This window comes from Neovison vison, chromosome 11 (assembly GCF_020171115.1).
Source record: "Neovison vison isolate M4711 chromosome 11, ASM_NN_V1, whole genome shotgun sequence".
NCBI lineage: Eukaryota > Metazoa > Chordata > Mammalia > Carnivora > Mustelidae > Neogale > Neogale vison.
The window spans coordinates 99,841,561-99,866,024 of NC_058101.1; the positions used below are offsets into that span (position 1 = coordinate 99,841,561).

Genomic DNA, 24,464 nt, shown 5'->3' on the forward strand with positions numbered 1-24,464 from the left:
GCAGAGAGACAGGGAGAAGCAGGTTCTCCCGAGCAGGGAGCTTGATGCAGAACTTGATCCTAGGATCCTGGGATCACGACCTGAGCTGAAGGCAGATGCTTAACCAACTGAGCCACCCAGGTGCCCAAGAAAAACTCAAATGTAAATATCAGGAAATAGGGACGCCTGGGTGGCTCAGTTGGTTAAGCGGCTGCCTTCGGCTCAGGTCATGATCCCAGCGTCCTGGGATCGAGTCCCGCATCGGGCTCCTTGCTTGGCAGGGAGTCTGCTTCTCCCTCTGCCTCTGCCTGCCACTCTGTCTGCCTGTGCTTGCTCTCGCTTCTCTCTCTATGACAAATAAATAAATAAAATCTTTAAAAAAAATAAAAAAATAAAAAAATAAAAAATAAATATCGGGAAATAATTATTCTTGGGAAAAAAAATAATGTTAAGACTGTTTACACATATCAAATTATTTTAAAGATTTAAAGTATTAATTTTGTAGAAATAATCTGTTTTCAGGTGCCTGGGTGGTTTAGTAGGGTGAGCATCTGATTTCTGATGTCAGCTCAGGTCATGATCCCAGAGTCCTGCGATCAAACTCTATGTGAGGCTCCAGGCTTAGCAGGGAGTCTGCTGGAGATTCTCTCTGTCTCCCTCTTCCTCTGTTGCTCCCCCACCCCAACTCTCTCTCTCAAATGAATAAATTTTTTAAAAAAAGAAATATTCTGTTTTATTTATTAAATAATTTGAAACCACTAGCTTACTCTAAAGTTCACTTTAGGAAAAGAATCAATGCAAATCTCTATTTTCAACTTTTTTTTTAAATTAAATATTTTTATTTATTTATTTGACAGAAAGAGAGAAAGAGAGAGAGAGCGCAGCAATACAGGTAGAGGGAGTGGGAGAGGGAAAAGCAGGCTTCACTCTGAGCAGAGAGCCTGATGTGGGCCTCAATCCCAGGACCCTGGGATCATGACCTGAGCCAAAGGCAGACACTTAACGAATGAGCCACTCAGGTGCCCCTCTATCTTCAACTTGTTAAACAGCAAAGCCATGATAAAAGTTTTAATTTTAGACCACTAAACATCTCAAGTTTTGCTAAAACTTATTGTTCAATTCTAACTAAGTCACGACTTCACTGCCAACACAAGTTGAAGATGTATTTTTTTAAGAGGTACATTATACAAGTTAGTATTTTGAACAAATTTTAAAACACCTTCACTATTCCCTTACTATCTTACAGAATAAAATCTAAACATCTTTGTGGTATCAAAGAGTTTCAAAATGTGGCTTCCAATTGCCCTCTTTACCTCTTTTTCTCTTCTGTTCCCACACCACTTTCTCTTTCTTACCTCACGATACAATCACACTGATGTTTTCATTCTGCACCCAACATACCATCTTCTCTTGTATTTCTGCACCATAGATATTGGTTCACTAGTCTAGATTCTGTTCTTCCACATGGCAAATTCCTACTCATCCTTCAAATTTCAAATCCTCCATAAAACCTTTCTAATATACCCATGGAAAATTATTTCCTTTCCTATATCAGGAAATTTCCTCACCCCTTATTTAATGCACTTCTCAAGACATTCTGTGATCACATATGCTTCCCTATCATCTGATGAGTATATGGAGGAGGCTATGCTACTGTATTAATCTCTGAAGCATGACACCAAGCAATATATACTGCTTTCTGTGCACGAGCTGGCTTTAGTCAAATGAATAGCTTAAGGACTTGCCCTCATTCTTAAACCTTAGATAGGACCAGTTTGCAGGTACTTATAAAACACATAATCTACATTACATTTGCCATGGCTGGAGGAAAAAAAAGAAAGCATTTTCAAATGTTTAGTATTTCAGTTAATTAGATTTGGGGCTAGCCTAGACATCTAATTACTACTTGAATGTTATTTCTTTTTGAAAGTAGCTTTTGAATTCTAACTCTAGATGCTGGTACCGTATCTCCTTCCTGTAGCCCTTAATAACCCCTCTCGCTCTGCAGAAAGTTGGGAGTTCCAGCTAAAGCAATCATATATACGTATGTATGTCATGTTTATAAGTTAAATGTCAGGTAACAGGTAACGTACAAAATGTAACAGGTACATTTTCTTTTTAATATAGATGAACACTGGGGTGCCTGGGTGGCTCAGTGGGTTAAGCCGCTGCCTTCGGCTCGGGTCATGATCTCAGGGTCCTTGGGATCGAGCCCCGCATCGGGCTCTCTGCTCAGTGGGGAGCCTGCTTCCCCCTCTCTCTTTGTCTGCCTCTCTGCCTACTTGTGATCTCTCTGTCAAATAAATAAATAAAATTTAAATATAGATGAACCCTGAAAACCTTCAGATACTTTTCTTGTGGCATGAATATCCTTCAGAGACCCAGGACACGTATTCAATTTATAAAAATTTAAAAATATATATGTACTGAATTCAGCTGAAAGATATCCACTTGTTAAAATAATAAAACACTACATCAATTAAGGGGAAATACAGATTTGAACGCTTTTAAGGATTCACTTCTGAGGGACAGGGAAAAGGGAAAAGGGGGAGATACTGGTCAAAGAGTACAATCTTCTAGTTTTAAGATGAAGAAGTTTGAGAAATCTAATGATACTTGAATTAAAAAAAAAGAAGAATTCTCTTTGGAAGTTAGACCTAAGCAGGCCAATATTCTCTTGTTATCCACAGGAGTTGACTTAACTTCTTCTGTGTCATAAGAAAACATTATCTTTTAAAATATCCACGGCAAACCATAAATATATCATTATTTCTAACACAGTACCTGGAGCTGATTAATTACTATTAGCCTGTGTGAAAGTCAAACAAAAACTGACTACGACCTTAAAACTTGTTATGAGAAATCAAAAGTTTTATTCCACTAGCACTTAAAAAATACAGCACCCAAGCTGTCACATTCCCAGAGCCATGTGAAAAAGCTACCTATTGCCCTCTCGCCTCTTCCCAACCTGAAAATTCCCTAGAGGAAAGGTGCTTGAGAGTTTGTATAGCAGGTAACAGAACATTACCTGATGATATTCTGCAGGAACAGGGCTGATAAAGTCTGAAGTCTGACTTACAACTATGCTAGTATTTGTCCGCAGTATGGGACCTAAAACTAACTGACCACCCACTCTAGCACCAACAACTGAAGGAGTGAATACCTGTCACCAAATAAACTTAAAGACAAGGATTTAAGATAAATCATATGGGAACCTGATAGCTTGCTACTTGTTGAGCTTCCTTTAAGTTTATTCTCCAACAATTCTGAACTTTTAGTAGCTTCTAGCAAAATATAAGACAGTCCTTACTACAAAGTGTATATCATAACTAAAAAGAGGAATAGTAATGATTTCTGAACCTGCTCAAATATTCCCTTGTTGTTCAATAAATTTTTTCAAAAGTGGAGAACAATTCCATATAAACTCAACACACAAAAGTTCCATGAATATAGGGAATGAATACCACTGAAATGCTTAAAGTAGAGCACTCTAAAGCTCTACTTTTTATAAGTACTTATATTTAGTCCCCACAACAATCCGAGCCATTTTCTTTTACCTCATCACACATGAAAAAATTATTGGAACGGAGCAGAGTTTAAAAAATAAAATTAAATTCTTTTAAAAGTTACATCTTCTTTTCCATTCAGAACATGTCTTTAATTTGCAGTCAACAAATATATGATTTTTTTTTTTTTTAACAAACCATGAATTGAGAACACAGGATTGTAATAAAAATGTCCATGGTAGAGTCCTACTATTTTGCTGCGTAATAAAAAAAGCAGGAAGAAGACAGTATATAAATGACACAGTAGTGATTACTGCCCCAGGCCCTCTAGTTTCCCTGAACTGCAGTGCTTTGTGGGCTCACTAGCAGACAGAGACTTTTTCCTTTTCACACCTTCATGAAGACAAGACAGACATCAGTTTCAATCTCCGCCCTGCTATTTAGTAGTTGTGGGACCAGAGACAGGTGGTACTTAGCTCCTTCAGATCACGGTCAACTCTGCAAAATGGAGCCAATTCTCTCTGGTTTACAGGACTGCTGAACAAAATAAACTGCAGTAAGAACATAACCTCAATGTTAATGACTGTTATCTTTTTGATTTTCCAGTCACTGTTCTAAGCTCTTCACAAAGAATACTGTCAATCCTCAAAATAACCATACATGAATGTTACTATTATTATTATTATTCCATTTTACAGATGAGTAAATTGAGACTCAATGAGTTTAAGAAACTTGTCACAAAGCTAGTTAAGTATCAAAGTCAAGATTTGAATCTAGAAAAACTGACACAAAAATCCATCAGCTCTTTAGTGCTGCAACTGGCATATAGTAAGCGCTCAAAAATGTCCAGTATTATCAAAATCTAAATGCTACTGAGCTAAGAACTTATTCTGGTACAGCCACTCTGGAAAACAGTATGGAGGCTATTTTGAGGATTTTTAACTCAAAAAGTTAAAAATAAAATACCCTATGATCCAGCAATTGCACTACTAGGTATTTACTCAATGCACCCCAATGTTTACAGCAGCATTCTCTGTAACAACTAAATTATGGAACCAGCCGAAGTGTCTATTGACTGATGAATGGATAAAGAAGAGGTGGGTACATGTACACATACGTACACACACACACACACACACACACGAATATTACTCAGCCATAAAAAAGAATGAAATCTTGCCATTTGCCATGACATGGAATGAACTAAAAGGTATTATGCTAAGCGAAATAAGTCAGAGAAAGACAAATACCATACCATATGATTTCACTCATATGTGGATTTAAGAAACAAAACAAATGAACAAAGGGAAAAAGAGAGGGGCAAACCAAGAAACAGACTCTTAACCTATTGAGAACAGACTAATGGTCACCAAAGGGTAGGGGGTGGGAGGAAGGGTGAAAAAAGTGATGGGAATTAGGGGGGCAGTTGTTGTGATAGTCCTGGGCATTGTATGGAACTGCTGAATCACTGTATTATGCACTATATTATGCACTTGAAACTAATATTACACTGGAGTTTAAATAAAATCTTTAATAAAAAAATTCAGAAATTTTTAATCTGTAATATATTCAAGAAAAATGTAATTATACAAGACAAAGATGATAGGAGAAAAACCATAAATGTTTAATTTTTTTGATTTCCCAATATTTTTAGCCTAAGGAAACAGATTTTTCAACAATTGCACCTAATTACAAACAGAATTAAAAATGAGAGTAATTTAGTTAATTATACAGGAATTCAAAAAAAAATTACAAAAAGAGGGCAAAAGGGGCGCCTGGGTGGCTCAGTGAATTAAAGCCTCTGCCTTCAGCTCAGGTCATGATCCCAGGGTCCTGGGATCGAGCCCCACATCGGGCTCTCTGCTCGGCAGGGAGCCTGCTTCCTCCTCTCTTTCTCTCTGCCTGCTTCTCTGCCTACTTGTGATCTCTGTCAAATAAATTAAAAAAAAAAAAAAATCTTTAAAAAAAAAAAAGGGCAAAAGTTAGGCTGACAAATAACATTATATGAAATAATACACTTTTGAAATGTGCAAAATAAGGATCATGAGAGGATCTGAATAATATATACATTAAATAATAATAATACTATAGGGCCTGAGAACAAACGACCCCTTAGTGGCAATAACCACACTACAATTAGATCTTAGTTTCTAAAATACCCTTCTTCACTAAAGGAAACAGGACACCTTGGAGAAATGGCTCAGTCCACTGTTGCAGCAGTATAAGATGAGCTAGGAATATCTTAATGAGGCCTCGATGTGCTTAAAGATTCATGAGGACATGTTCAAAAGATGGTCTGAAGGATCTGTCATGGCCACATCTCAGATAAGCCGCTATGAAAATATAGTTATGATTGAAATGGATTATTACTGAGTGAATAAAATAAGAATCTATGAGTCAATATGAACCCACAGAAGTCAACAAGGGAGAAGAAAAAGCTCTTCTTTACACTGAAACCTTGACTCCTAAATATAGAAGGAATGTAGGAATTAGGAAATCATTAATAAATGCTAAAACTGAGTGACAGTTTAAATAAGAACAGGACATTTACACGCTATCAAAAAATCTCCCCACAAATTACTTATTAATTTCAAGGGGAAAAAGTGGTAACTTACAGTGGAGAAACTTGGCAGACACCGTTTTAATCAAGTGATCAAAGTTAACATCATCAATATGGGAACAAATTAACATCATGTGCCTGGGACAGGACGCACCAAGAACATAACATTATTTCAGTGGTAATCCTGCCAAAACCACAATTCGAATCTAATCACAAGGATACATTAGATAAACCCAAACTGAGGTACATTCTAAAAACAACTTGCCTGTATTCTTCAAAAATGTCAAAGTCAAGAAAAAGAAAGGAAGGTTAAAGGACTGTCTTCGATGGAAGGAGTCTAAATAGAAATGGCAACAAAATTCAATGGATGACCTTGAACTGGATCCTGGGCCGTGAAAACAGCTATGAGACATTTTATTGAGACAACTGCTGAGATCTGACTATTGATTGTGTAGCAGATATTATTACAACAGTGTTTAATATCCTGAACACTGTACTGCATTTATGTTATGTAAGACATTGTTCTTATAATGAGGAAATACATACTAAGGTACAGAGGAGTAAAGCTACATGATAACTCCAACCTACTTTCAAATGATGTAGGAAAAAAATGTATAATAATAAAGCAAGAGGGGCAAAATTGTTTATGTAGGTGCACATGGGAGTTTCTTTTACTCTTCTTCTACGTTTTCTGTAAGACTGAAATTATACAGAATTTAAAAATGACAAAAAATCCAAAAAGACAGATGGGTATTTAGGTATTTAAAGAAAAAAAATTACCCCATCTATAACCCTCTATTTTTAGCCCTCCTCAAATTGTGCACAAGGATCTGAATATTTCAAAAATGCATTAAGAAATAAACTTGTGTTTAAACATATAAAAATACTGTTTATAAAGCATATCCTTCTACTCACTAATAAAGATGACCAAAGGAGAATCATGGTCAGACACACCTTGAAAGGTCAGCACTTATTGGTTGTCTTACACTGTTAGAATTAATGAAGGAAGTGAACTGCTTAATGTTCAGCAGTGTTCTACCCAGCAAAGCTAGAAAAGGTAAATATTAAACAGGTTGCAACACGTAATTACATACACAACTTCTTCACTAGCAAGATGTGAACTACCTCAAGAAGCAGGATAGTAACTACAAATTCTTGCTCTTTTAAATATATGATGAGAAGGGCCAAAAAGGACCTTAAAAAAACACCGTCAATTTCTTTTTACTATTTTAAAACCCATGTGGTTCATTTCAATTAGATGAAAGTGACATGCAAAGCAGAATATAAAACACTATTCCTAAAAGGGTGCTAAAGCATCATAAGCCAAAAGCTTCAGTTAGGGCTCATTCTTTGGCATGTGACATGAGAGGAAATGCATTTCTGAAAGAAAGTACTCTATCATCATGAAAGATGCACTGTTACTTACAAAATGGTAAAAGATGTCCAAAGGAAGAAAAATAAAATAAACAAGCAAAACACAACCTTTCTGTAACCCAAGTGACCCAACCTCTCAGGTGACCCAACCTTTCTGTAACCCAAACCAAACAAGTTCATGGAGCTAAATCTGCAACACTTTTTTTTTTTTTTTTTTTTTAAGGCTAATAGACTATGGACATAAAAAGAAAATTTGAGTAGGAAAAGATCAAGAACTGGTGTAAAGCTAAAGCAGACCTGCTTCCTCATCCTCCTCCTCCTCTTCCTCATCATCGGAAGTTGATGACAAGGGAGTTGGTGCGGAGCTAGCTTGATTATTAACATAGTCACCATACTGCATGCCTGTAAAGTGGAAAGCACAAACACAAGAGTCAAACCAACAGGAAAGATGAGAAATAAAATTTTGACATTGCATTAAAAGTGAGAAGGAACTCTGACATTCTAAAGAACATCCCAGCATGCATTTTAATGTTAGCAAATTTATTATCAAAACTGGAACCGTTAGAAAATTTCTGCAAAGCAGTTTAGTAAAAGCAGCTTTTACATGAACTGGTTTAAGTGTGAAATAAGTACCACGTATTACACTGATAGTATTCAGGAAACTGCAATGATACTTTGAAAATTTTACTGAGCTCTATACATGTTTACCTTCTTTGACCTTGGGGCCCTTGTGGTATACTTCCTTTGGGACTGTACACTCTTGCTGAGCAGTGATCATTTCTACTGAAATGAATGTATACCGCATTCAACATACATGCAAATACTTGATACCTTCCTTCTGCTAATGCCACTTTGATGGTAACTCAGTTCTCATAACGGAAAAAGAATGACAGTTAAAGAAAAGAACTGTACTCAGAATAGTTCTCTGCTCACAGATGCTCAAAAAAAGAGTTTATTAACTGTGGCCCTACAAGTGTGACAATTACAAAACACTGAATTTTCTGAGATGACCAATCATCTCAGCCTATTGCCTACACGTTAGTCTGAAGCAGACGAATGAGACTGGTCCTCTTGTAAGACACACTGAGGGAAGACTGTGTGGAAAAGGCACAGTGGTTAACTATGTCACACTTCTTCTCCCTCTACCAAAAAAAAAAAAAAAAAAAAAAGAGTGATTGGGCATTTTTATTGTTCGATACATCCGGTAAAAATTCGCCTAAAAATTGACATTCACAAAATTTTATGAGGGAAAATAAAATAACCCCAATGAAAAATAATATAAAAAAAGAAATAAATATCTTTATAAAGAAAACCTTATAATTCAACTTGAAAAAAAGATACAAGAAAAAAACACAGAAACACAGTGTGGATTTTTAAGGACATTTCACAATATCGGAAGCACAATAAAGCCCTGCCTCACCAAAATCACACGGTAGTCCTCTGAAGCTTTCTTTTTTCTTTCAGATGACCTTTTAAAATTAGCATGTTAATAAACATAATTCACGTCTATCATAAAAAAAAAGCAATTAAGGAGAAAAATCTGAGCTCAGAAGAGCGCAAAGGTTAAACTGTTGATGAGTAAAGCTTTGATCTTCCCACTAACCAAATAAGTCACAGAAAAATCTGCTGGCTTTGCTAAGACATCTTTTAAAGTTAGATAAAATAGGGGTGCCTGGGTGGCTCAGCTGGTTAAGCATCTGACTTCAGCTCAGCTCATTATCTAGGGGTCCTAGGATTAAGCCCCCTGGTGGCTCTATGTTCAGCAGGGGGCCTGCTTCTCCCTCTGACCTTCCCAGCACCCCCATGCTCGTGCTCGCGCTCTCTCTCTCTCATAAATAAGTAAAATCTTTCAAAAATATATATAGATAAAATAGTAGTTATTACAAACTCATCTGAGAAAAAATCAATGCAAACTAAAATAAATTCAGGCAATATAAGAAATCAATTTGATACTTTGAAAGACCACATTCAGAGTGGCATATTCCTCTAATAAAAGCCTATTTAAAATGAAAATTTGGCTAATATTAGACCTTGCATTAAATATACTAAAAAGTTTGCAATTAAACACAAGTTAACATTAAAAAGATTTTATTTTATTTATTTTTAAAGATTTTATTTATCCATTTGTTTATTTGACAGAGACACAGTAAGAGAGGGAACACAAGCGGGGAAGTGGGACAGGGAGAAGCAGGCTCCCTGCTAAGTAGGGAGCCCAATGCAGGACTCGATCCCAGGACCCTGGCATCATGACCTGAGCCGAAGGCAGATGCTTAACAACTGAGCCACCCAAGGGACCCCTGTAAAAAGATTTTAGAGAAAACAAATTCTTCAATTTAAGAACCTCTTTAAAAATGAAGTACTTTCTCAAAATGCAATTAGCATTGCACTTTAAAAAGTACAAGTGTGTATATACAATAAGAAGAAATGAGAAAGAAGAAACTCCACTTACTGTGCTAAGAGAGGCCACTAAGCAGGAAAAAAAACAGAAGAGAATCCACTCTTTTCATGACTGAATCGATATTCAGGCTGTTGACTCTGACACTAACCAAAGGAGTCAAAGTACGGCACAAACCTATATATATGATAAAACATCTTCCTCTCTTTCTCCACATTTACTGAATTTAAAAGATTCACTTATTAGAAAAATATCCAACGCTTAATTGGAAACAAATGAGATAGCTATACAGTGATTTAAAAAACCTAAAGAGCAATTACTTAATGCACTGGAAGAAACCTATGGATAAGACAGAATAGAGTAATGTTATTATATCATTTTATATTATACAATGGATGTCAACATACTGTATTAACAGACCATCACACAAAATACTCAAATTTTTACTTTCCTGAAAAAAGATGCTCCATTTTAAGAAGTGCTAATGATAAAAGCGTCAAGACTTAAGCCTTCCCCAACTGTGACTCTTACTATGCTCAGAATTTAGCCTTCCTTTGCTTGTCCAAGTAAACTTTGTCTAAAGGTGGAGGATATTAAATGGCACAAGAGTATGACATTTTTATTTGTGACTCCAGAATAACAACCAATCCTTATTTAAATGCCCCACTTTAGGCTAGGTACAATACATACAAATGGCAACAAATGGGGAGTTACAACCAAAAAGGAGTTGACAGCCAAGTCATGTACTGTAGGGTATGTGAATGGTTATGCAAACTTCCTGACTGCCTTTCCTGAGACCTTCTTTGAGAGCCAGAACCTATGGATGAGATACTCAGACTGCATTTATGAGGTGGCAGAATACGGCACCCTCTAGAGCTTAGTCTAAAAGCCACTGCAGAAAAGCACATGGAGTACCTCCCACTCCACCCACCACCAACACCTCTACCACCACCACCAAAGGGCATAGGAATGCTGTATCCTAAATTACTCTGCTTTACCCAGAGTTTTCAGTCTGAATCTAGTAAATCAGGAAGTAATCTATCTTCATAGATAGAACTTAACATGATGAAGAGCTTTATTATCAACTGAGCCCCAGTATTTTAAAAAGGACATTCGGTTTAAACTACCTCTCATATTAAAGTACCTTTGGGCAAAACTCTCCAAGAGATCATACTCTTGGAGCTGCTTAATACAGGGCATCTTCACTGTTCCCTGGATACAGCTACACTGGGAATAAATAAAACTAGTCTGAAGAGAACAAATCCCTTGTGGAAGTTAGCTTTTTTAAATTCAAGAGTTCAGACTTTTGAGTGCTATCTTGCCTAAGCTGGTCTTCAAACTAGGCACACACACTACTAGACTTTCTTAGTCTTTGCAAAATAATGGTTTTAAGGGAATCAATTTCCAGAGTACTCTCTTTCTGAAACTTACCAGCTAAGAAAGTGCCTATGTTAACAACAGCCATTCCCTCACTTTACAAAGGAAACACATACTCTTAATTTATCCTGAATCTTCCCATAATACATGGCCCTGAGATATAAAAATACCTCCGGCCCTGAAAGGAAAGCTTCCTTCTTCCTTAAATGATTAATCAAGACACCCTATATCTATAGACTTTCTGTTACCCTGCCATTCATGTTTCAGTTAAGACAAAATATGTTAGAAATAGGGCTGGTGCTCACTGGAATATTCTTAACTTAGAAATATTGAAAAGTACACTGGTGGGAGTAATGATGACTTTATTTAATAATTCTGTATACATGTAGCTCAAAACTACTACTGTCAGAGAACACACTGCTTTTGAAAGAGTCCCATGAGAACAAAGCAAAAACAGTAAGGAAGACTGAGAAGACAAGCTGCAGGACGCTATGAATAAAGATGGGGACTCTGGATTTGATTCTAGGTTCTTTCACTTACCAGCTATGTTCCCGTGGGCAAGTTACTGACCTCTCTAGTTTTCATTTACATCATCTGTAAAAAGGGGTAATAACTACCTCAAATGGCTGTTTTAAGGATTAAATGAATTAGTATATTTCAAAGTTTAATATTTCAAATGTTGCCTAAAATATACTAATTACTATATAATTATTAGATATTATTATTATTGAACTTTAAAAATGTATCTTTGTGTATATTTAATTTAAAAAATTTATACTTAATCCTACAGGGGATAGGGCAAGTCATTAAAAAAAGCCCTCCACCAATCTTAGGAGTATTCTTAGCAATGTAAATTCTTTTAAAAACAAGTAGAATGTTCTCTAGGATTGACCAATTTTTTCAAGATACACTGGATAAAACTCATAGATAAAAACTGTACATAATTTCTTTCAGAGTCAATCTGAGATGTTCAATAAAGTATTTTACAACCTATTTTCTCATAAAATATTTACAATGATTATAATCATTTCTCACCTCCTTTTATTTTATACAATATTTAATTCTCTCAGCCTCTTTTTTTTAAATTTAATTTTATTTTTTTATTTGACAGAGAGAGATCACAAGTAGGCAGAGAGGCAGGCAGAGAGAGGGGGAAGCAGGCTCCCAGCTGAGCAGAGAGCCTGATGTGGGGCTCGATCCCAGGACCCTGAGATCATGACCTGAGCCGAACAAAGGCAGTGACTTAAGCCACTGAGCCACCCAGGCGCCCCTCTCTGCCTCCTTTTAACAACAAAAAAATATTTACTAATGGGAACCTACTATTACTTAATGGTATATACTTTTCTTTTTTTTCAATTAATTACATGGAAATATTTTAATCATGATGTCTGAAGAAATCAACAGTTGTTTCTGATTTTTATACTTGATTCCTATTTAAACATTTTAAAAAGTCAAATATCAGAGTCTGATACACACAATGCATATATTTACCATAGGAATACAATGCTTTTCAAGCTAATCCTCACTTCATAAATAGTGTAATACTGGGTACATGTTGCACTGCTTTATTTCAAATTTGGTAATGAAAAACAGCATACTGACTCATTGTCTAGTTTTTATAACTTACTATAAAAAAGGATAAATTACTCACATTAGATCTTTGCTGTTTAAATTTGACTGCTTTTAGTAATTTGGCTTAAAAGATATATCCATAATTTATTTCTCAATGGAGCTTATGATACGCCTTTGAAACTCCAGGAATACATTTCTTTAGATTAAAAAAATGAAATTAGATTTTCTGATAAAGAATAAAATTTGTCCCACTGGTTTGAAAATTAAGACTACCTTTGCCAATTAGGTTATATGTGATACCACAAATAAAACGAATGACCTCTATCACAGCTTCAAGTCTTTGATAAAAATACATTTAAAGGATATGATATTGTACTGGCAATGGTACAATGAAATTCACAATATTCTGAATATTGCTGATTCAGTTAAACAAGTTTTAGGTTTGGATGCAGAAGATCTATACTGATCTTGGCACCCCACTCAGGGAGTTTGTTTTTGGCTAAGACACCTAACTTCTCTAAACTTCAATTTCTTCTTCTATAAAAGGAAGATGAAATATGCTATGCTTGCTTCACCTGATGATCAAGTGAGAAAATAAAAGTTAAATACACTTGATAAAGTAAACTGCTACGTGACAGTAATGATGCTACCATCTATCTACAACCTGGAAAATAAAATGGAACAAACAACAATAAAAATTTCTGATATGTAACTCAGAAGTTAAACGTATTAAAAAACTCCAAAGAACAATACTGCTTTAATAAAAGCCTTTCATTACCATTCCTAGCTACTTCACTTGAACAAAGTTTATAACAATTATATGTGTGAAAATAAAAACTATGAATGAAATTTATCTGAAGTTTATCTTATTCTGGCACTCAATCATATACAACTCAGGTACACAAACCTTCAGCTCATCCAAAGATATACTTCCAGTAAAAATGTACTTCCCACTAAAAAATATGCAAACTCATAATGTTTATATGTTGTTTTGACCAACTATATGCTAACAATAATTGTACAGACAGTTTAATCCAGAAGAAAAAATGTTAATGCTTAGATCTTACGGTCATAGACAATAAAGCAAAATGTAAAATTGCAATTTATATAACATTACTATGGCAGAGAAGTATGATAGAATGATAAAAGAGTTTCTAGCTTAAGAGTGTATTATATTATTATATTCAGGGAAAACAGTACGACATTAAGGAGAAAAATTTTAAAGAAAAGTTCATTTGGGCCTTTTTTAAAAGGATGATGGTAGGTTCAATCTAGTGAATACAAAGAATAATACAACATCTTTATTTTAAAAGTCAATATACGCATTATGTTGAAAAATTACATGCCTTCAACTATTTAGACTTATGGTGAAAAATTTTAGATGTCAATCTAAAAAATGTTTAAGTGGTTACAGAGTTTACCCAAAAAGTTTTTAGGAGATATGCAAGCAAAACTTTGCAGCCCCCTGCCTTAAAACCAGTATAAGAATGCTGGGTCTTTCTGAGAATAACTAGGCAAGGAGGTCTTTGAAGCCGGGAGAAAAACAGTGATCTCTTCGAAGCATTAATATTTTAATAGGGATATCGGAACCACAGCATAGCTTATGCAGCCCACACACCACCTAACTACAATAGGCACCATTCACACAAACCAAAACTTACACAACACATATAGTAGCCCCACCGCACACTGTATTTTGTACATCCAGATCTATCCAAAGGTAAAAAGGCCACTAAGCTAAACCAACCCCTTACTTAAGAAAAAGAAACAATAAAAGCTACAGTTCAAATGTTTCTAATATTCTCTTTACTGTTACTTATTCAAGGAGCTTCTCTAAGGTACATCAAAAGATTGTTGGCAATAAGAAAACAATTCACCCTCACTTTATAGAAAAATAAACAGGTTTGAATTAAAAATCTTTCACTCTGCTACTTAGGCAGAGTAATTTAAAATCTTGGGGAGATCACCTAATCTTTGTGAATCTCACTTTTCTCATCCGTAAAACAGGGATAATATTATACGATTGCAATGGGGGTTAAATGAGATAATAAATATAAAGTTTCTGGCACATTGTAAATGCTCCATAAATGGTAGCTCCTCTTTTCAAATCTATCCTATTAAATCTATATTAGAGTAAGAAAAGAAAGGAAACATAATTATGATTATTTTGTGGGAATGTGGTTTGTAAAACCATGTAAAATGACAAAGTACAATGGTAAGATGCTACTTAAAGTAAAATGGTAAAAAAAGAAAATATAATAGGAAAAAAGATATTAGGAGGAGGAATGTGAAGGGTCAAAATGAGCACAATATTTAAGAAACGGAAGGCAGTCGTAAATGTAGAGGAATGATACCATTCATTTGTTAGGGGTTCAACCTACGCTTGTGTTTTTTCTACTCATGATAAGCAAAACTTTCTTACCAGTCCCTCATTTTAAAGGCAAATGCTTATAAAAAAACTAGATTTTATTCCTAATATACCCACTGGCTTGTTGGGAATCAATGGACACTCCAGGATGCTGCAGTTGGTTTTCCTATAAAGCCAAATAAGAAAATTTATAATGTATAATCTGCTCAAATGATAGAAAGTACTCTTGACCACATACTCAACAGACAGCAAGTAGTGAGATCAACCTGAAATGCTTTTTCTGAGTTTCAGAAACATGAGAGAGAAACAGAATTCTGCAAATTCAAGGTGAGAAGCTGCCATAACACAGTAAGTATAGTCTCTAAGATATCACTAATGGTTGCTATGGAAATACAAACTTCCTAGTAACAGTTCAGTTCTCTCTCACAAAATAAAAAATACAGTATTTCAACTGGAAACATCAACAGATTTGGAATTTTAGACAGAAAAAAAAAAAACAAAATAAAAGGCAAAGTAGGGAAAGAGAGTAAAAAATAACACATTTTAGTTACCTGTCACTTATTTAACACACGGAGAATATTAAACAAGCAAATGAATACACTGTATTGTTTGTCCATGCTGCAAAGGTATGGCTTACAGTTTCGTTTTCATCCTTCTTATTCCCAAAATTGGGTCAAAAGTTACTTTCATTAATAATAACAAGTAGAGAAATCATCAAATAGGATATGGAGATTCATTAAATAAAAAAATCTTGGATGCTTTATCCTAAAAGAAAACTATAATAACCTTTAAAGAATAAAAAACAAATGTTCCACAATAGAGGGATGGACTGGTAAATTGCAATACACTGAAACGATGAAGTATTAGCCATGAAAATGACTACAACGACTATATGTGGATATATGAAGAACTGTGTATAATTTAATAAATGTAAACACAGTACACAAAATGGTATGTAAGATAGGACTGTGATTATGTAAATAATCATAAACAGACTAGAAGTTAATATATAAAAAGGTAATAGTGTTTGAATTGAGATTATAAATTACATTTTGTCTTATTTTCTATAAATGATGGTTACACAGTTTGACTTTTAAAAAATTACCTCGTTGAGGGGTACCTGGCTGGGTTAGTCAGAAAAGCATATGACTCTTGATCTGGGGCTCATGACTTTAGGCCCCACGTGGGGTATAGAGATTATAAATAAATAACTTTAAAAAAATTTAAAAAATAATAAAATCAGGTTTTGAATCAGTATGTGTGTATATATATGTGTGTGCGTGCGTGCGCGCGCTCTCCACATATATGTAATACATTTTTAAAATACCTTTCTGTTGTAGCAGCTCCGATGGCTGTGTAACTGAGGCTACAGGCTCAACTGGGCGATTTGCAGCTGGAGGTGTTCGTGTTGATGAGGCTCCTGATAAAACAGTGGATACGACTGGGCTGGACTTGAGAGGCTGAACATTTTGCATAACAGGACAAGATAAAGAATCTGTAACTGGAGACAAAAAACTATTTCACCCACAGCAATCAACTTGAAAATATTAAGATACCAACAAAATATGGTTTATTTGAAGTTCTTGTAGAAACCTCAGTAGGATCACATTTATCTAGTATTATATAGAGAAAATAAGAATGTCCAAAGAAATGATTTCCAGAAAAACTGAAAACTTAAAATACCAAATGTTTTAATAATCTTTAAGAGCAACTTTCCTAAAACATGTCATAAGCCTCCTTACCTTTTTAAACAAAATGAACCCCAAACAATTTTTCTTTACTAATGGTCACTACTATTAATTCATTATCGTACTACAAAATGGTACCTAAGAAAAGGTGAATAGAGGCTATTTGCTTCTGCAGTAATGTAGTCCATGAATTCCAAAAACGTTTCTAGTATCGGCTCAGATCCCCTTTTGTTTCAATTAGCAATAATCGTGCCTCGGATAAACCTCATTGGCTATGATACTGCCACTGCGCAAAGCTCAGATCCCCTTTTGTATTATAAACTGTCACATCTTATTTACTGCTACTAATCAGAGGCTGTATTTCAAACGTAATCAAGTAAGGACTCAATGGTAACTCTAGGTTGGACGTCTGGAATAAACAAAGTACAGGTGATTCACAGTGGGCCTCTGTGATAGTTCAAACCGCCTGATCTAGACCATAATCTTCGATCAACCAAGAGCTCACTGAAAAACCCATGGCAACAGCCTAAGTGTCCACTGATGGGTGAGTGGACAAAAAACACACACATGAATATTATTTAACCACAAAAAAGGAAATCCTACCACTTGTGACAAAATGGATAGACCCTGAGGATATTGTGCTAAGTAAAACAAGTTTGAGAAAGACAAATAGTACACAATCTCACTTATATGTAGAAAAAGTTGGAATTCATAGGAAGTGTAGAATGTGGAATGGTAGCTTCCAGGGCCTGGCATGGGGGTGGAGTGGAGGGGGAAGGAAAATAGGGAGATGTTGGTCCAAGGGTATAAACTGTAATTATTTTATTGACGTATACCCACTGGCATACAACACTGTATTAGTTTCGATTGTACAACATAGTAACTTGACAATTACATAATGCTCACCACAATAAGCATACTTACCATCTGTTACCATAAATTTTTTAGGTTTTTTTAAGAAGATTTTATTTATTTATTTGAGAGAGAGCATGGGTCAGAGGCGGTGGGGTGAACAGAGGGGACAGAGGGAGAAGCAGACTTTCTGAGCAGGGAGTATAAGATGTGGGGCTTGATCCTGGAACTCCAGGATCATGATCTAAGTCGAAGGCAGTCGCTTAACCCACTGAGCCACTGAGGCAGCCCCATAAATATTTAGCTGAGTAAGTTCTGGGGATCTAATGTACAGCATGGTGACAACTGTTAACAATACTGTTTTATAAACTTGGAAGTTGCTAAGACAGTAAATCTTAAATGTTCTCTACACACACAGAAAAGGTAATTCTGTGAGATGATGGATATATTAACTAACCCTACTGTGGTAATCATTTTCTAATACATATGTGCATCATATATCAATCATCACTTTGTACCTCTTAAACTTACACAATGTAGTGTGTCAATTATATCTCAAAGTTAGGGGGAAAAAAACCTATGGCAAAAAACTAGTAGTGAACAGTGAAAATATAATGAACACATGCATATATGTATGTACATATGTGCACGTATATTTAAATACGTATGTATGTGTGCATATATAGAGAGACAAACTTAGAAGGGCTAAGACTAAAACAAATATAAGAAGGTGGTGATAGAACAAAACATGTTATATGTTGGGCACCTGGCTGGCTCAACTGGAAGAGCATGCAACTCTTGATCTCGGGGTCATGAGTTCAAGCCCCACAATGGGGATAGAGACTACTTAAAATAAAAAAATAAGGAAAAAAAAACCCCAACACATTATATGCCCCACAGTGTACAAATGACAGAAATATAATAGGGAATGGGAAAGAAGGTGGAAGGAGTCTAAATGTGCTATTCATCGTTTTTAGGGAGGACAAATACCATTTTGGGAAACTGAAAACATGGTCACAGTATTCTGCAATTCTTCTCATGAAGAAGTGGAGTCTATTTTCCCTCCCTCTGAATTAGGACTGACCTTGTGACTGGTTTTAATCAAAAGAATGTGGCAGAAGCAACAGTATACAAGTCCCAGAACTAAAATCTCAGAAAAACCTTGTAGCTATCCGCTCTGCTCTGGAAATGCTGCCCTGAGCTAATCATGTAAGGAAGTTAGTTAAGTGTCGAAAAACCTCGGTACCCCTGTAAACTATCTGCACCAACTGCTGGATACATGAGTGAAGTTCTAGGACCTTCCAACCCAGCTAAGTCTCCAGCTAAATGAAGACCCAATGGTGAGTCCAAGAAAAACCAGTAGAGGAATTGTCCAACCAACCCACAGAACTATGGGGAAAAAAAGTCATTTCGTTTTAAATCAGAATTAGATAACTGATATAATCACTAAAACATAACAGAGTGATGAGTATATTTAAGAGTACAAAGTGAAAATTAAGAAAGATAAAATCATCTAACATTGGGTGATGGAGAAAAGGGAAGGGGGGTAGAAGACACAGTAAGGATGGGTGAGGTAAAGACTGAACCTCCCATTAAAGGTAACTTTAAAAACTATGTTTTTTCAAAGATTTCATTTCTTTATTTGAGAGAGAGAGTGAGCACGAGTAGGGGGAGGGGCAGAGAGAGAGAAGCAGATTCCCTGCTAAGCAGGGGGCCTGATGCAGGCCATCCTCACACCCTGGGATCATGACCTGAGCTGAAGGCAGCCACGTAACCAACTGAGCCACCCAGGCTCCCTAAAAACCATTTTTATAATACTTTCCTAAAATCATCAAAGACCTAACATGCTATTAATAAATTTCTGGGCCAAAATCTGTACAAAATTGAAAACTCAGAGAAATAGCCAACACTCACAGCTGCTTTCACTGTCTGCTACAAAGCTGATCTGCTGTTTTCTGTGTTGAAACAGAAGACACATGCCAGGGCATACCGGGTGGGGTACCTGATAAGGCATCCCGTACTTCCACTTTGAAGTGAGTGCTCTGCAGGGTTATACCCTCAGGAGAAGGATAAACCAAGAAACTAATCCTAACAAACACCAGCAGCTTTGGTTCAGAACATTCAGAGCCCAGGGAGGCTAGAGTTCTGGACTTGAATTAGTGCAATAAGCTGGTAGTACCTAGAGGCTCTTGGCAAAAGAAAGCAAAAAAAAACATGTATCAGGAACAACTCCATCATCCTAGGCCTCAAACTAGTCCCACAATTAATTTTTCAAAAGAAATTCCCAGCACAAAGTCAAAGATAAGTAGTTTAAACAGGGCCCCTCTCTGTTCCAGAACCACTACAGCCAGTCTCCAACATGCTTATAATCCTTCAAAATTCTGCCAGTGCTTCAGGGTGGAGACAAAACATCTTACCCTCAAAACTTCCTAACATGGTTACCGAGGCCTGGAATAATCCTAAGTCCCTAGCCTCATCCTGGCCTGAGTTCTCCTCTGGCTTCACTGGTCGTCTTCCAGTCCCTTGAACTTGCCATGCTCTCTCCCCAGTAAAGAATACACTGACTCCCAGCTTTGTTATCACAAACATTTTTCTTTAATAACTGGTATAGATGAGCTTGTGATACGTATATGCATATGTACATAAATACACATATAAAACCATAATAAAATACCCATGAACTCAGCAACCAGTTGTGAAAATAAAACTTTTCCAAAACTGCTGACGCTGTCCACGTACTCCTCACAGAAGTCCTCCCTTCCGAATTGTGCTTATTATTCCCTTGCTTTTGTTTTTAAATAGTTTACCACACAGACAAGTATTCCTAAATATGATTTCTGCTTGCTTTTTTCACTTGGTAATGGTATCACACTACATGCATTCTTCGTGACTTCTGCTGTTACATTGCTGGGATTCACTCATGTTAATGAGCGCAGCCCTTGATCGTATTTTCATTTCTGTTCAGCACTCCACTGGAAGGACATTATTTATTCACCCATTCCACTATCATGACTTTTGGGTTTCCACTTTTTGGTTTTACAAAGATAGTGCTGCTATAAATATTCATGAACCTGTCCCTGGAGCAGATATGCATGTTTCTCTAGGGCGGAGCTTCTCAAGGTGTGTACCCCAGCTCAGGTAGCTGCAGGTGTGAGGCAAGTGGCTCAGAATCCCCCTGGGGGAAATAAGGTCTTTTGACCTAAAGAGCAGACCAGTCCTTTTTGCCCAGTATTCCAAGCAAATGTCACCATGTCCTGTAAGTGCTACACATCTCAAAAGATGTGGTGCTCTAAAGCCTTCCTATGAAGTGTGGTACCTAGGCTAGCAACAGCTCTTGCAGACATGTATAAAAATGTAGTCTCTTTGGCCATGCCATACGAGACTTGGTAAGAACAAGCATTTTAATACGAATCTGGGTGACTCATGCACCACATTATAAAAGTGGAATAGCTACATTTTAGGGCATGGCCATCTTCAATTCCAGTAATGCCAAACTGTCCTAAAATACTGAAGCCATAAATCTTCCTAACAACAAGAGTGTCTAAGAGTTCTGTTATTCCACATCCTTGCCAATGGTGTGGTCAGGCTCTCAAATTTTTACCATTCTGCTGCTAAGTATAAAAAGATATCCCACTCTAGTTTTAATTTTCTTTTCCTGATTATTATAAGGTTGAGTATGTTTTCATTTGATCTTTTGTTTTTTTCTTGGGTTTTTGCTCTCTTCCTTATTAATTTTATGTATTATGTGTGTATTCTGGATAAATACTGTATTTTTTCCTCCCAGTTTATGCCTTGTCTTTTTGTTTTTTTCATGTCCTTCAATGAAGAAAAGTTCTTAATTCAAAAATTAGTCAAATTGAGCATGCTTACTCTTTAAAACTATAATTTATTTTACTGTGTTGTCTTTAAGAAACCCTTCTCTACAAGTTTCTAGAGGTAGTCTTTCATACTTTTGCTAAAAAGTTTCTTAAATTTTGCCTTGTACATTTAAATATTTATTTTGCCTGCAATTTACTTCATACATGAAGAATTTATTCTTCAGACTGCGGCTGAAATATCAGGGAACACAGAATTTATTTTGCTTTTCCTCAAGCATACCAGTTACAAGACAACAGTACTCAAGACAACAGTTACAACATTAACTTACCAGTAACTAATTCTGTATGCCACATATATTGTGGATTTTCTTTTCTTTTTTTAAAGATTTTATTTATCTGACAGACAGCACAAGCAGGCAGAGGGAGAGAAAGAAGCAGGCTCTCCACCGAGCAAGGAGCTGGATGCAGGCCTCAATCCCAGGACTCTGGGATCATGACCTGAGCCAAAGGCAGCCGCTTAACTGACTGAGCCACTCAGGGGCCCCTCTATTGTGGATTTTTATACAGAATTATATAGAAGTTTATTATTATTATTTCTACAAGTATTTTTAAAAATGCTTCTTGTTTTATAAAATTGCACACAGTAAAACACCATTAGACAATACTATTTCACAATATTAATATGAGATTCTCCAGGGGAAAAAAGTAAAAATAATTTTAATGAATATAATATTTTCTGGCAAAACTCTACTTCTTAGCCAAGATTTATCTTGCTATCTTTAAAATTATATAATTTTCAAAACAAAGGGATAGTAAAAATGTAAGAAAATGATTTTAAATGATGTTCCAATACTCACCTTGCTATCAAAGATGGGTACCTTTATAACCCAAAGTCACATACTCAACTAACTTGATCTCAAACTAGGAAAAACTTTTTTAAACCTTCAGAGATTTATCTACAGTAACAGTCCTAATGAAATGACACTTTTTACATAGCAGCCAAAACTTCACCCTATGTTAACAAACATAGCACCCCAGACATACATAGTTAGGATAGAACTTTTATTAAAAAATCTGAAGTTCTAGTGCTGAAATATACTGGCTAAAATATACTGCTGAAATATACTCTTATAAAATAGAGAGGCAAGTGAGATAACATTTAAAGTTCTCTTTTATTCCAATGTTTCTGAAAATGAACTCAATGACTGCATAAAAATAGTAGCACGTATGCAGCAGCATGTTTTTGGTAATCATTTAACTCATGTTCATGCTTTTGGATCTCCAACACTTTATGAATTGTTTAAGAACTTTTGTTACACCTGAAAATGTAACTAGTATAATCAAGTAATAAAAAAGTACAATCATTTTTGTTAATTACTCAATGGTTGAATTTCACCTAAAACTATGTTTAATAGCTAAGATAATTATTCTAATGTGCCAATATTATGTAAAGGCATCCAAGGTAAATAAAAGTTGTCTTTCTTTCTAGAAAATTTAAATCAATATTTCCATGGTTGCCAAACCTTGTACCTAGGCACCCAAGTCACCCTGGCAAAAATTCATATGGTTCCAAAGGTTTTTTTTTGATGAATTAAGTTTATTACCCAATATAGCACATTTATGTACTAAGATTAAGTGGGTTTTTAGTAAAAGTATCGTAAATTAAACAAAAAATTAAAAATTTCAATAGTTTCATGTATTTAGCATATCATACAAAACAGTTCCTTGCTATTTAATGATTCACTTAAGTATGTATGTGTATGCTTATGATACTTCTAACAGAGAACACTTGTACATGAGTAGAGAATTTTGGGAAGGATACACAAAAAATTGTTAATTGTGGCTATCTCTGAAAATTAGTGGCCAAAATCTCTAGTGGTAGGAAACATTTACTTTCCATTTTATCTATTTCTTTGAACTCTTTCTAAGTATATTCATTATTTTTTCATTATAAAAAACTACCATGGGATGTTTCAAATTTCTAAGAGAAACACAGTGATAGCTACCAAATACCTTATACCTTATGAACTATTATTACTAAGTTGCATAGAACATCATGAAAAATAATATTGATAAACATTGGCTCAATGTGAAAATTTGGGAACTTAGATAATATTTCAAAGTAGGTTTTAAAAGTAACTTCTTCATTTCTTTTGAAATATGAAAAACAAGTGTCAAATTAACCTGATATATTTGTCAATCTCCAAACTATAATTAAAAAGTAATTTACCAATCTAAAGGCAGAAAAACCCCTATTTATCATGAATTAATTTCTAAAATCATATTTATTATGGCTTTCACAGTATAGTACTAGGATTAAAAGAATGGAAATAAACCCCATCTCTTCGTATGAAGAACTAATTACTAGTTATTCAAATAGAAGGTAATTTTGTAATTATTTGTATTCTTTATTCAATATTTTTTTCAGGAATAGTGTTTCCCAGTTAGGGATTCTGTTCATTAGCCAAGTGGCCCCATATTTCCCTGATCCTTTATCTCAGGATAATTGGTTCCAAACAGGATTCCATTCCCATCTCAGAAATAAGATAGGAATCACGTGTATTTCTTCTTCTTTTTTTTTTTTTTTGTCCCGAAAGTCACAAAATCCTGAAGTCAGAGAGACTTAATCTGATCTGATCTGATCTTGATCTGATCTGTAAACAGACTGCTGAAAGAAGAGAGGAAACAACCCAGAATTTCTAGAGGACAGAAAGCCCTGACTGAGAAGGGAAGGCTGAGAGTCAAAGAAACTGAGCTCCAGGACAAACTTGGGTTTCTAATATTAATGACCACAAGCAGGCAACCCAACTGGGATAGCTTTCCTCATTTGTTTAAAAAACAAACAAACAAACAAACAAACAAACTGACCTTTTTTACTAGGCATCATGACAACATCAAGTCAGAAATACGGATTCCCAAGACGAGCCTGGAGAATGAGATTCTATTCCAGCTCAGTAAGTAAGGCTGAAGATCAC

The 24,464-nt window shown here is 35.5% G+C and overlaps 1 protein-coding gene and 1 pseudogene across 5 annotated transcripts in view; both read right to left on the minus strand.

Annotated features, from left to right (window-relative positions):
- The window catches only part of SEC24B (SEC24 homolog B, COPII coat complex component), a 92,892-nt gene that overhangs the window by 40,522 nt on the left and 27,906 nt on the right, over positions 1-24,464 (minus strand). For 2 of the 5 annotated variants that reach the window (XM_044224283.1, XM_044224281.1), the window contains exons 3-4: positions 16,459-16,632; positions 7,717-7,821 (exon numbers count right to left, since the gene is read on the minus strand). In XM_044224283.1, the coding sequence (XP_044080218.1) occupies positions 7,717-7,821; positions 16,459-16,632 (279 nt within the window). Of the gene's footprint in view, positions 1-7,716; positions 7,822-8,127; positions 8,546-16,458; positions 16,633-24,464 lie in introns of those variants that run through there. The other 3 variants (XM_044224285.1, XM_044224284.1, XM_044224286.1) reach the window with 2 other exon arrangements.
- LOC122890622 lies at positions 16,990-17,117 on the minus strand (annotated as a pseudogene).